The sequence below is a fragment of the Sarcophilus harrisii genome, chromosome 2 (genome assembly GCF_902635505.1).
Source record: "Sarcophilus harrisii chromosome 2, mSarHar1.11, whole genome shotgun sequence".
Lineage (NCBI taxonomy): Eukaryota > Metazoa > Chordata > Mammalia > Dasyuromorphia > Dasyuridae > Sarcophilus > Sarcophilus harrisii.
The window spans coordinates 88177894-88189866 of NC_045427.1; the positions used below are offsets into that span (position 1 = coordinate 88177894).

Below are 11973 nucleotides of genomic sequence, written 5' to 3' on the forward strand. Positions count from 1 at the left end.
AGTTGGTCACCTGAGTTTCAGTGATCATTAATGATTTACATCCCAGCTAACCAGCCACCCAGGCCATCTTAATCTGCCCAACCATGGCTGTTGCTTTATTTCTTCTCACCTAGAGAGCGCTTGGCACTCTGGGTTTCCAGAAAATATGGCTCCAATCTTTAGGGAAGTTAAATCTACTTAGATTTTAAATTCTGGGGCTGACCTGTCTTGAGTAATTGCAAACTTGACCAGCCCAATATACTATCTAGCCTGTTCCAGACCAGAGAAGGTGATGCTTCATATTGCCATCTACCTTGTTAGTGGGCACGTTTCAGTCTTGAGACTAATCCCTCTTCTCATATCTACTTTTTGCCTCTTGCTCTTAGTAGTATAATCAAATAGCCCTATGGCTTTTGGAGGGGTATGTCAATTGACTTCTCTATGGATCAACTCGCTGCCCCAGGGATGCCCCAAAACAAAACTCTCTTCCCTGTCCACATTCCTCTATGTGTCATGTCTCTCCCTATTAGGATGTAAGTTCCTTGAGATCAAGAACTATCTTCCCAATGATTAGCAGAGTACCTGGCACATAGTAGGCAATTAATAAATATTAACTGAATGATTGAAAGACTGACCTATTTTTTTATTATAGCTTTTTATTGACAGAACATATGCATGGGTAATTTTTCAACACTGTCCCTTGCACTCACTTCTGTTCCAACTTTTCCCTTCCCTCCATCCACCCTCTCCCCTAGATGGCAGACTGATTTATTTTTTACTCCCATTTCTTGTTATAGTACATGTCCCAGAGTAAAGGCCTAATAAATGTTTTCTCATTTGTTGAGTTCAACACTTGTTGATAAACTGAGAACTAGTTATCTTCCCAACTCCCAACAAGAAATTTAATGAGCAGTCAAACAAGGAGTCTGGAATTTGAAACGTAAAAGAGCCAAGAAAAATCTGTTTCTGGTATTTGGAAAAAACTAATATGAAGCTGATTGACTACAAAAGGGGGGCAATCAAGACCACATAGCTGCTGTTATGAAACTAAGTCCAGATTCCAGTTTAGAGCCTTTCTGAGTCCAGGTTTTCTTATCTATAAAATCTTATCTATAAAATCTATAAAAAACCTTAGAGGGTTGTTTTGTGGCAAGTAGTTGTAAACTTCAAAGGATGAATGCTAACTATTGGTATTATTTCTAAGGTAGCTTCCAACTCTAAATTCTATGATCCTGAAGTGTGTTTCCTGAAGACTATAACAAGAAGGTAATAAGAGCATAAGCCTTAACCACTGGCTAGTGAATTTAAATTTGAATAGCGAATCAGACAATTTGAATGGGACAGAAAGAGAAGACAGGTGAAGGTAGATAGATAGGGTTTCTAAGTACTAGGGCCAAAGACACCTACAGAAAGGATTGGAATAAGGAAAATGGATGTATGAATTGTGTGTGCTGAATGAACTATGCATCAGCCAAGGCAAGCAGTGTCTAGATGCAGGAAAACATCTGTAATCTTAATTGCTCTTATGCTTTATTTTATTTTCATTGATTTTTTTTTTTTTTACTTTATTTGCTAGTAAATGTTCCTTTTAAAAACTTCAACCTTTTTACCTTATCTGAGCAGGAAAGGAGATTTTTTTTTTTCATAGTTGGGACAAGATAATATTTTGAAATATCCTGAAAAACCAGGTCTGGCTTGGTTTTGGTTACAGATCCTGGGAAGAAGTGATAAGAGTTGAGACCAAACAAAGAAGTCAGAATGGGGGTAGAAGAAGGAGGGAGAGAGGTGTGGATAAACTGTGACTACTGTCAACATCCTTCCATGTAGGGTTTTTCTCCATGGTTTGGGTTATATCTCTGCTGAACTTCTTCAGGGAAAGTCACAGTAGACTGATGATTGAGTTCATTAAGAATTAAGAAAACCCCTTGTTCTCCCCAGACTGCAATAAAAGGGATCAGGTATCTGCTTGGAGAATAATCAAGGAAGCTGTCACAGAATTGTAGTATTACAGATTTTGAACTGTCCACACAGTCCAACAATTCCATCTTACAGATGAGAAAACTGAAATTAAATAATTTGCCTGAGGATACATAGGTAATAAGGTAGTCTGGTAGTAAAATGGTAGAATTGGTATTCAAACCCAGGTCAGTGCTAAAATCTAAATCTGATACTATTTCTATTGTGCCCATTTTGTGTTAAAGAAAAACTAAAATCCTAAAGCTGGCTTTTCATATTTGTGTGGTCCTGCTGAATATGACAGCCAAACCCCCTGTGGAAATGATATCATTTATAGTCAGTCAATCAAGAAACATATATTATTCACCTACTATGTGTCAGGCTGAGTGCTAAGCAGAACACAGGACATCTTAGGGATGGATGCATCACCTACTACCTCCTGACCCAGCTCCTCAAAGCCTGGTCTCTACAAAGGAACAGCCTTCAAAGGGTTCCCATTTTCACCTACACAGATGCCTCCTCAAATATACTCCAGGGCCCAGGAATTTTTCCTCCCTTACACCAAGTGACCAAATTCACCAATCAGCATCAAATACAAGCAGATTTTGCCTAAATAAAGCAGAGGAAGTTAGTTAGCTGTGTGACCCTAGGCACTTCCCTTATTAAACTTTGTTTGAGTTTCTTGAGCTGTAAAAGGGGAACAATACCAGCACTTACCTTGCAGGGTTATTGTAAGGATCAAATGAGATAATATTTGTAAAAAGTCTTAGCACATAGGAGGCACTATAAAAATACTTATTCCTTTCCTTTGTAATTTTCATGATTTTGACTTCATGTTTGCCTGGGAGACTGAATTTGTCATTTAGAAATCTCCAATACATTTTCCTTCTCTACCAAGTCACATCCTTCCAACCCCTAAAATACTGCTCAAACTCATCTCCCCCAAGAAACTTAATCTCACTGGTCCCCAGATGCTCCATTCAGCCCAATAGTACTGTTACCACTATGTATCCTGTGTAAGACAGTTATAGTTAATTAGTAGCGCATTTGTTATTCATTTTGTTTGCATTTATTTCCTCTGCTTGCTTCATGGTGCTTGTGTTCTGTATTCTCCTAGAAAAGGATTGATTCAGGCCAATTCCAGTGGTCTTGTGATGGAGAGAGCTATCTGCATCCAGAAAGAGCACCATGGATCACAACATAGTATTTTCACTTTTTTGTTGTTGTTGTTTACTTGTTTTTTTGTTTTCTTTCTCATTTTTTTTCCCTTTTTGATCTGATTTTTCTTGGGCAGCATGATAAATGTGGAAATATGTATAGAAGAATTGCACATGTTTAACATATATTGGATTACCTGCTGTATAGGGAAAGGCATGGGGCAAAGAGTGGGAGAAAAATCTGAAACAACAAGGTTTTGCAAGGGTGAATGTTAAAAACTATCTTTGCATGTATTTTGAAAATAAAAAGCTATTATTTTAAAAATAAATGATCTTTTTGATTTCCTTCACAGACTAATTGTACACTATTTCAAAGTCCGATTCTTTTTGTACAGCAACATAACTGTATGGACATGTATACATATATTGTATTTAACTTATACTTTAACATATTTAACATGTATCAGTCAACCTGCCATATGGGGAAAGGGGTGGGGGGAAGGAGGGAAAAGTTGGAACAAAAGGTCTTGTAATTGTCAGTGCTGAAAAATTACCTATGCATATATCTTATAAATAAAAAGCTATAATAAAAAAAATAATAAATGATCACCTTGAGGGGAAAAGACCACAACAGACTAGGTTTCTTTTCAGTCAGGGCACAACCCATGGGTTCTATTTAGTTGAAGGGACCTTCAGCAAAAAGAAGGAATAAGAGACACCTGTATTCTAGTCCCAGGTTTCCCACTAACTAGTGGAATGATTTTGGGAAATCACTTACTGTCTCTAAATCTCAATTTTCTCACCTGAAAAACTTTCCTTTAAGTCCCAACTAAGATCACTTCTTTTACTGGAAGCCTTCCCCAATCCCTTTTAACTCTAGCATCTTCCCTCTACTAATTATTTCCTATTTATCCCACACAAAATTTGTTTTGTATATATTTGCTCGCATGTTGTCTCCACCATTACATTATAAGCTTCTTGAGGGTAGGCATTGACTTTTGCTTCTTTTTGTATCTCCAGCATTTAGTATAATGCCTGGAACATACCAGGTGTTTTAATAAATGTTGATTAATTGATTGATTGCAACATGAGGAAGTTGGACTAGGTGATTTTTCTAGTCCCTTTTAAGAAAGCATCTTTATCTCTGAAATTTTCTCTCCATTTGGAAAGATGGTAATTAATCACTGGGAACTTCTTGTACCCTAACAATGGTATTATTATTATGGAAGTTATCAGCCCCGGTTGACCTCTAGTAAATCAGCAGAGTGAGTAGAATCTAAGTTCCAGACTTCAGGCAAGGTCATCCTCAGGGATGTATGGGTAGTATACCTGGCATATAATAGATGTTTAATAAGTGCTGTCTAGTTGATTGAGAAAATTCTTTGTATCCCATCCTATGCAATTGACTGACAAGCAAGAGCCGTATTGATTATATGTCAAGATGAAAAAAAGTTGTTGTTCCCCTTCTTAAATACTTCACAATAATGCTCTTCTTTATGCCCAGTACTTCTCTGAGGGGATAGCTATCATTAAGAAGGAGGAAATAATATATATTCACCAGGATCTAAACCTATTTGGACCCTCTTCTAACAGGAATTTCTGCCCCTGACACAGAGTTTGACAGTTCACAGCCAATCTACTACAATAAACTGTATCTCATCCACGGGACCTAATTCACTGAATTTACCAAATCTTCCTGAAGTGTGTATATGTGTGTGTGTGTGTGTGTGTGTGTGTGTGTGTGTGTGTGTGTGTTGTATAGACAGAATAGATTATAGGGATTTTTAACCATTGTTATGTGATATGCATTTGTTAGCCTAAGGATCCCTTTTTAAATGCATAAAATAATATATACAGAATTACAAAGGAAACCAATTGTATTAAAATATGATTATCAATTTGAAAACATGTTCATGAGTGCCAGGTTAAGAACTAACTTAAAACAATAAGCCCCCTCTTCAATGCTAAAAGATAAACGAGAGATTTTTTTTCCTCTCTTCAAAAAATATTCTATTACAGGTTAAAAGCATCTTTCTGAAAGAGCTCTGATGTGCCTAAACAGGGGCTTCACAGTTGGAGAGCATATGTGTCAGAGAAGAATTGATGTTTTAATACTGCCTTGACATTTAGGTCTTTTAACATTTCAGTTTCTTTTGCGGCAGAAACATTTATTTTTAAAAATCTACATTTATATGATGAGAGGGAAAAGTTAGTCCTTGTTATGAATCTGATGGTGGATAATTAAGCATCCTTAGTTCTGAAAGCAGCAAACTCAATTATTCTGTGCCGAGCGTGACACCTCTCACACCTTCTTCTCTGAGTCTATGATAGCGACATGATTAGAAGTTCTGCAGCTAAAATACACTTCCTGAGAACTGAATAACAGGAGGCAAAAATATTTCTGTTTATAACAAGCTGCCATTTGAAGAAGATTTTTAAATATGTTCCTCTTCCACACACACAAATCTGACAGCAGTTGCATAATTAAAGCCCCAACAGGCAATTTCTTTTAATCCATTCAAGTAAATCAGTGAAAAAATCTTTTAGGAAGTAAAATGATGAATTGTTTAAATCATGATAGATTATTTCAAACATATGTAAGTGAAAGAAAATGCATAAGATTCCTCCCCTACAAAATACTGAGCGCAAAGCTATACTTATCAACTTCCTTGAAACAGCTCTGAGCAACATGGCTGGAACTGCATCGTTCATAAGATATAGATTTAGACCTGTAAGGCAATTCAGTGGCTAACCAGTATAAACCCTTCCTTTGATGGAGAGGGAAAGTGAAGCTCAGAGATTTAAATAATTTGTCTAATGTCACACAGTATGTAGCTGCACTAGGATTTGAACTTAGGTTCCCCTATTCATCTGTTTGTTTCAGATTCACATTAAAATATTTAGTCTACCTAATGCTCTTTCTGTATGTGCCTTTACTCAATGCAAAAGGAAGCAGAGAATCGACAATTTCATAGTTTTCTGGACCTGTGTAGTCTTATTTAAGGATATAAGTCAGGCTCCAAAGTAAAATTTTCTTTTTTGTGTGCATTAAACTTTTTTTTTTTTTTTTTTTTTTTTTTTTTTTTACTATTTATATATTGGAAGTCAAATCAGTAATTTGCCAAGTCTTTTTTAATGCCATGTCAGATATGAAACTTATCTGCAAAATATCTAGGCACTGTTTATTTCCATTTTCACCTGTGTTCTTGAATTGTATCTATACCATTTTCCTGGAAAGACACCTCAGTCCTTCCTGAAATTAATCTCTGGGTCTCCTCTTCTAGGATGATGAGAACAGCAGTATGTCTGTCAATAGTCTGAGCCTCTCTTTTTATGCCTTACTCCCATTAGAACCTTCCCTGATAGGTCTAACACCTGTTACCTTCACAACTTCAGGAGGAAGTTGTGTCTTCAGGACTTTGTTTCTTCATCTGGGTTTCAAGCACAAAAATCTGTAAATTCCTGTTTACCTACAGTGAGCAAACAGTTACTTACTCTCTGCTCTAGGACCACAGCTTCCCATGGTTTTCCCTTAACTCTAAGTCCTTGATTGTCTAGATTGTTTTAGCTGTTTACCTAATTGGCCTGTGATATCTTCCTGACCCTTCCAAAGGGACCTTAGATGCCATCAAGAGGAACTTCCTCTTTTTACAGATGAGAAAAATGAGGTTAAGTGACCCTTGCACAGGGTCATCTGGATGTTCTGTACTGTGCAGACACAATCTTTTAAATAGAATAAAACAAAATTTATTCTAAAAATGTGTTTATATACTTAAAATAGAGCAATCAAGTCATTTGAGCTATCTTAATAAATGACCATGTAATTGACTGACAGGCAATGATCATACTAATTATATGTCAAGATGAAAAAATTATTTAACACAAATATATGTTTTAAGATGTGCAAAGTGTAGTATATGTAATTTTATTTAATCCTTACAAAAACTTTTTTGAGGTAGGAATTATTTTCACCATTTTGCAAGTAAGGAAACTGAAGCTGAAAGAGTTTGGTGATATATTGAGGGTCATGTAGCTAATAATAAAGGACTGAGACAGACTGAACACAGCATCTACATATAGCCATGTGAAAGATGAAATTTGACCTCTTGATCAAGAATACTATATTTTAGAGGCTCAAGTGTATCATTAAACTGAGTTAAAATAGCATAAAAAGGAAAAACACTTAAATTAGTCCATGTAGATAGCCAACCAGATCATTTTAAGTCTAACAAATTCCATAGTTCTGAATGAATTATATAAGTTGCCTGGGTAACTCAATCAAAGAAAGTTGGATATTTGTTCATTTTTTACTCCTCAATGCCAAGAAGAGAAAGCCCTGATTTCTAAATTGGGACATACCCCTGGGCCCTCTGAACTGTTGGGCTGACAAAAGCAGTGGTGGAGATAATAATGACTTTCAAGACTAAGGGGATTTCAGGGCAAGGAACCTATGCAAGCAGAGGAGATTAGTATCATATATTCAGGAAACTGACATTTTTAGGTTCCTGCTTTAATACAAGTCCATTCTTACAAAAAGAAAGTCTCTGTCTGGGTACTTGAACTGGATCCTTATGCAAGGAATAAGGAAGAATTTTAAATGTGGCAAAGACCCTAGGAGATTAGTCCTTGCTGTTCATATGGTTGTCTGAACAAACCGTAAGAAATCATTCCACCAAGTTTCCTGTGGGTTGGTTCTGTGACCATGAATATAGATTCATTCTAAAACTAAATTTTTCCTGTAGCACATTTTAGAGGTGATGTGTGGGAGGAAGTAGAAAGTATACCGGATTGGGAGCACAGAATCTGGGTTTGAATCTCAACTCTAGTGTTTACTACTTGTGTGACCTTAGGTTAAGTCATCAATATCTCTGGGCTTCCTATAAATGAAGTGAGTAAGAAAGAGGAAATAAGCATTTAAGTACCTACTATGTGCCAGCAACTGTGTTAAGCATTTTACAAATATCTCATTTGATACAATAATCCTGTGAAGTAGGTGCTATGGTGATAGTCATTTTTACAGTTGGAACCTGAGGCAGACAGAGTTGTGACCTGCCCAGGATCACAGAGCTGATAAGTATCTGAGGCTTGATTTGAACTCCATTTTTCCTGTCATGAGACCTAGCAGTTTATCCATTGTAGCACTTATTTTCTAGAGGATTGGATTAATCTATTTCTAAGGTCCCTTCTAGTTCTACATCTTATAATACTAGTTCAGGTAACATGAAAATACAGTCATACCCTTCAATGCATTGCTTGTGCAAATGTATAACTTTCCTGAACAACAACAACAAATCAAAACCAGAAGACTCAAAAACCCTAGAAAGATAACAGTCTTTTTTGACTTGGCTATGGACCTAAAACTGGAGAAGGTGGAAAGATAAGATACAGAACAATTTTCAAACACAAGATCTTTATTCCTTTTAAATAGCTGAGGTAGCAATAGAAGGAGGTCTGAGTAGGGCCTACAGACCACAAACACAATTACCCTCTCGTTGGGACATATGAGCCTAAAGAAAAAAGGTGATTGCCAACAATTTCATCTTCAGACAAGAGGATTCATCAGGAAATCAAAGCATGTCATTAGGAGCAGAATGACATGTCTATTGCTTATGTGCACAGGTGTTCTTTTGAATGGAATAATGAAAGTATAAAGTATAACAGTGCATTTATAACATTAAGGGCAGAGTCAATGTGAATGTGCACATGATGTCATCTTTCAGCTGGCAGTATCAGCGCTTTCAAAGCACTTTAAAACTCTAGTTACTATGGCAACTCGATGAAGCTCTTAAAAGAACTTTTTTTTTTGGTTATTTTGTATCTTTAATCACCATAACAACATAATATAGCTTTTAAAGTATATTTTTATCCAATTTGTGTTTGTCTTAGACAGTATGCATTTGCTTCTTCCCTTTATGAAAAAAAAAACATAAAGCATGACACATGAAAAATCATTAGAGGGAAAGGGGCCATTTAGAGCCTGTGCATGTCTATATATCTATACCTATATCTATAAAAATACAAACATACACACAACCAGATCCATCTAGATAGTTCCAAAGCAGACTTGTTGGTTTGTTTACATCCTATATAGAGAATCTTATCAAACTAGTCATCCAGTCCATTCTCCTGCCTCCCAACGCAGTCACTGTCCCATGTTCAATCGTCCCCAGGGACAGAAGTACCACAAGTTCCTTTGCCTACACATCCCAGTGTATGGAATTTCAGAAACGGCAAAGGGCAGCAAATAAGAAGTTAGTTCATGATAATTGATCACATTTTTCTTTCCTGCTATGGGGATCCTTCTCATTGGTTAGCATGCACCATCAAGGTGCCACCCTTCTCTATAAACCTATGGGACACATCTGAAGTTCCATTGAATTGAAGTAAAGCTGTTTCTTCTAAACTCTTTGGAGAGATGAGTGATGAATGCAGCAACTGCCAACTGCAGTTCCATACAACAGTTGAATATAGGGGAATATAGGGGAAAGCAAGGGGAGAATTATTGGGGAAGACTACAAGAGGGGTGAGAGATATAAGATGAAGAAGTTTAGGGTAAAAAGCAAAAGGCAAGCAAAAAGAGAAAAAGAGTTTATCAAGAAACTAAAAGAAAGCAAAGGCTAAGGGAATAGAAAAGACTACAGAAAAGGAAAAGAGGATGATGGGGAAAATGAAGGAATTTAAGGAAACAGAAGCAGAGTATTAAAATATCTGCTGGTCACCACTTGTGACAGCACAGATTTGGAACTTTCATATTTAATGAATGGAAAGAAGGAAAAAAATCAGTCTATTAGAAGAACTTGGGACCGAGAGACTTGATGCATTGTAAAGGGAAGAGAAGAGAAAAAGGAGAGAAGACATAGGAGGTAGAAGAGCGAAAATATTAGATGAGGGAGGGATCAAGAAATTCTTAGGTTGTTGAATTCCATCTGGTTAAAAAATCAAAATGTTCATTTTACAAATGAGGAAACTGAGGCCGACAGAGATCAAGTAATTCGTTTGCAGATCCCGATTCCCGATTGCCACGTCAGAAGTCTGCATCACGCAAGAAAAGATTAAAAGATGAGAAAAGGGGAAAAAAAGGGAAGGGAAGGAAAAGGTCGGAGGGGGTAGAAAGAGGCTAGAAGAAGGGAAAGAGAGAGGAAACAAGAAGAGAAAGGGGGCAAATGAAAGGAGGAGGAAAAAGAAGAGAGGAAGCAGAGGGAAAGGAGGAAAGAAGAGAAGGAATGATGTGGAGAAGAGAGAAAAGCAAGAGGGGGAAAGGATTACCGCGTGCCTTCCTTACCTATAGTCGACACCACGGTGCCCACGAAGTAGAAGGCTCCGGTGAAGTCCCAGCGCGGACGAAGAGCATCCGCTCGGATACCTGCAGCCAGGGCAGCTTCATAGTCTCGAAGGAAAGCGAGCAGCTCGTCCTCGCCCACGTCGTGCGCCGCGCTGAAGTTGCGCAGCGTCGCGCCCCAGCGCTCCCGCGCCGCCGCCTCGGAGGGACTCTCCAGGGCGGAGAAGACCGTGGCGCCGGCCACCAGGTAGAGGCCGATGAGCGCGGCCAGCAGGACGAAGCGGCCGGTGTCCTCGTTGAGGTGAGAGCGACGGCCGCAGCAGCAGCAGCAGAGCAGGAGGCGGTGGCAGCGGCGGGACTGGGGCCGGGGACTCCGGGCTGACATGGTCCGGACCTCAGCCCCTCGGGGGTAGCATGCTCGGCGGGAGGCGCCGCATCCCCCCAGCGGGTGGCTCGGAAAGGATCCCGCCCGAGGAAGAAGGAGAGTGAGGATGGTGATAGTAGGGCTGGGGAGAGCCCAGCCTCACCCGGCTTGCCAGCCTCCCGCAGAGCCCCTAAACGCCTCCCCCGAAGGGCCAGTCGGCTGCTGCCGGAAGGGCGGCTCCCGCCGTCTCCCCGGAGCCTCTAGGCACGGAGCGGAGTCGACTGTCCCTTGTGCTCGGGCACTGGGTCTGTGATTTGCTTTGAGTGCTGCGGAGCCAGTGCACTCGTCTCAGCCCCCCGACGCCCGATCAGCTCACCACTCTCCTTTTCCTTCTCTCTTCGGCTCAGGACTACCCAGCTAGCTCCCTGCCGCCCCGTGGCCGGGACCCGCTGACCTCTGTCCCTCATACTCCTCTCCGGGGGAGCCACGGAGCTGGGGGCAGGGAGCAGCTCCCTACTCCGGGACCCGACTCTAAGATTGTGAGGCGGCAGGTAGAGGAGAGAACCCCCAGTCACGTCCCATGGAAGCAATCCGACATCCCAGATGCAGCCTTAGGAGGTTCCTCGGCTTGGTATTCCGGGCCCTTTCTCTCTCCTGGTCGGCCGCGGGTTTGGAGGCAGCAGCCGAGCAAGGTCCGGGGAAAAGCGTCCTCTACCTTAGCTCTTGGCTGAGAACTGCTTGGTGTAGAGAGGCGGAGTCACCCGCGCCTGGGGCGGGGTGTGGGGGGGAGGAGGGGAGGGGGGGAGGAGAAGTAAGCTGCAGTGACGCCTCCCTGTCTTCCAGCCCGCGCCTCACCGGGTACCTGAGTATTTGAACAGGTGTCTGGCACCTCTGACCGGCTCCACCTTCTCTGGTCCCCCCCCTGGTGGTCTCAGAGCCAGCGTCTAACTTTACACGCCTTGCGGGCCCCTTTCGGACTTGCGGGTGGGGGTGGGAGATGGTATCCTGCAGATTTCTTGCATTCAAAGACTAAGTCCAAAGTTCAGTTTATCTTCTCCCTCCCATCTTCCAATTTCCAACCTGAGTGACGGTGCAGAGAGGTTGCCAAGTCAAAAATTTTTGGCCCATAGCCTGGGATGACCTCCCTCCCGGTTTGATCTACTGATGCTAGGCCACCCTTCCTCTAGAAGCAAACACCTCTCTGAGAGCCCGAGGACACTTGCGGGCTGCAAGAATGA

At 40.5% G+C, this 11973-nt stretch overlaps 1 protein-coding gene across 2 annotated transcripts in view; it reads right to left on the reverse strand.

The window, feature by feature from the left end:
• KCNK12 (potassium two pore domain channel subfamily K member 12) overlaps positions 1–11686 on the reverse strand; it is a 54848-nt gene extending 43162 nt beyond the window's left edge. Inside the window, exon 1 of one of the 2 annotated variants that reach the window (XM_031950445.1) lies at positions 10375–11685. In XM_031950445.1, coding sequence (XP_031806305.1) covers positions 10375–10756 — 382 coding nt within the window. In that variant the 5' untranslated portion in view covers positions 10757–11685. Of the gene's footprint in view, positions 1–10374 lie in introns of both variants that reach the window. The other variant, XM_031950446.1, reaches the window with a different exon arrangement.
• Between the last annotated feature and the right edge of the window lie 287 nt (positions 11687–11973).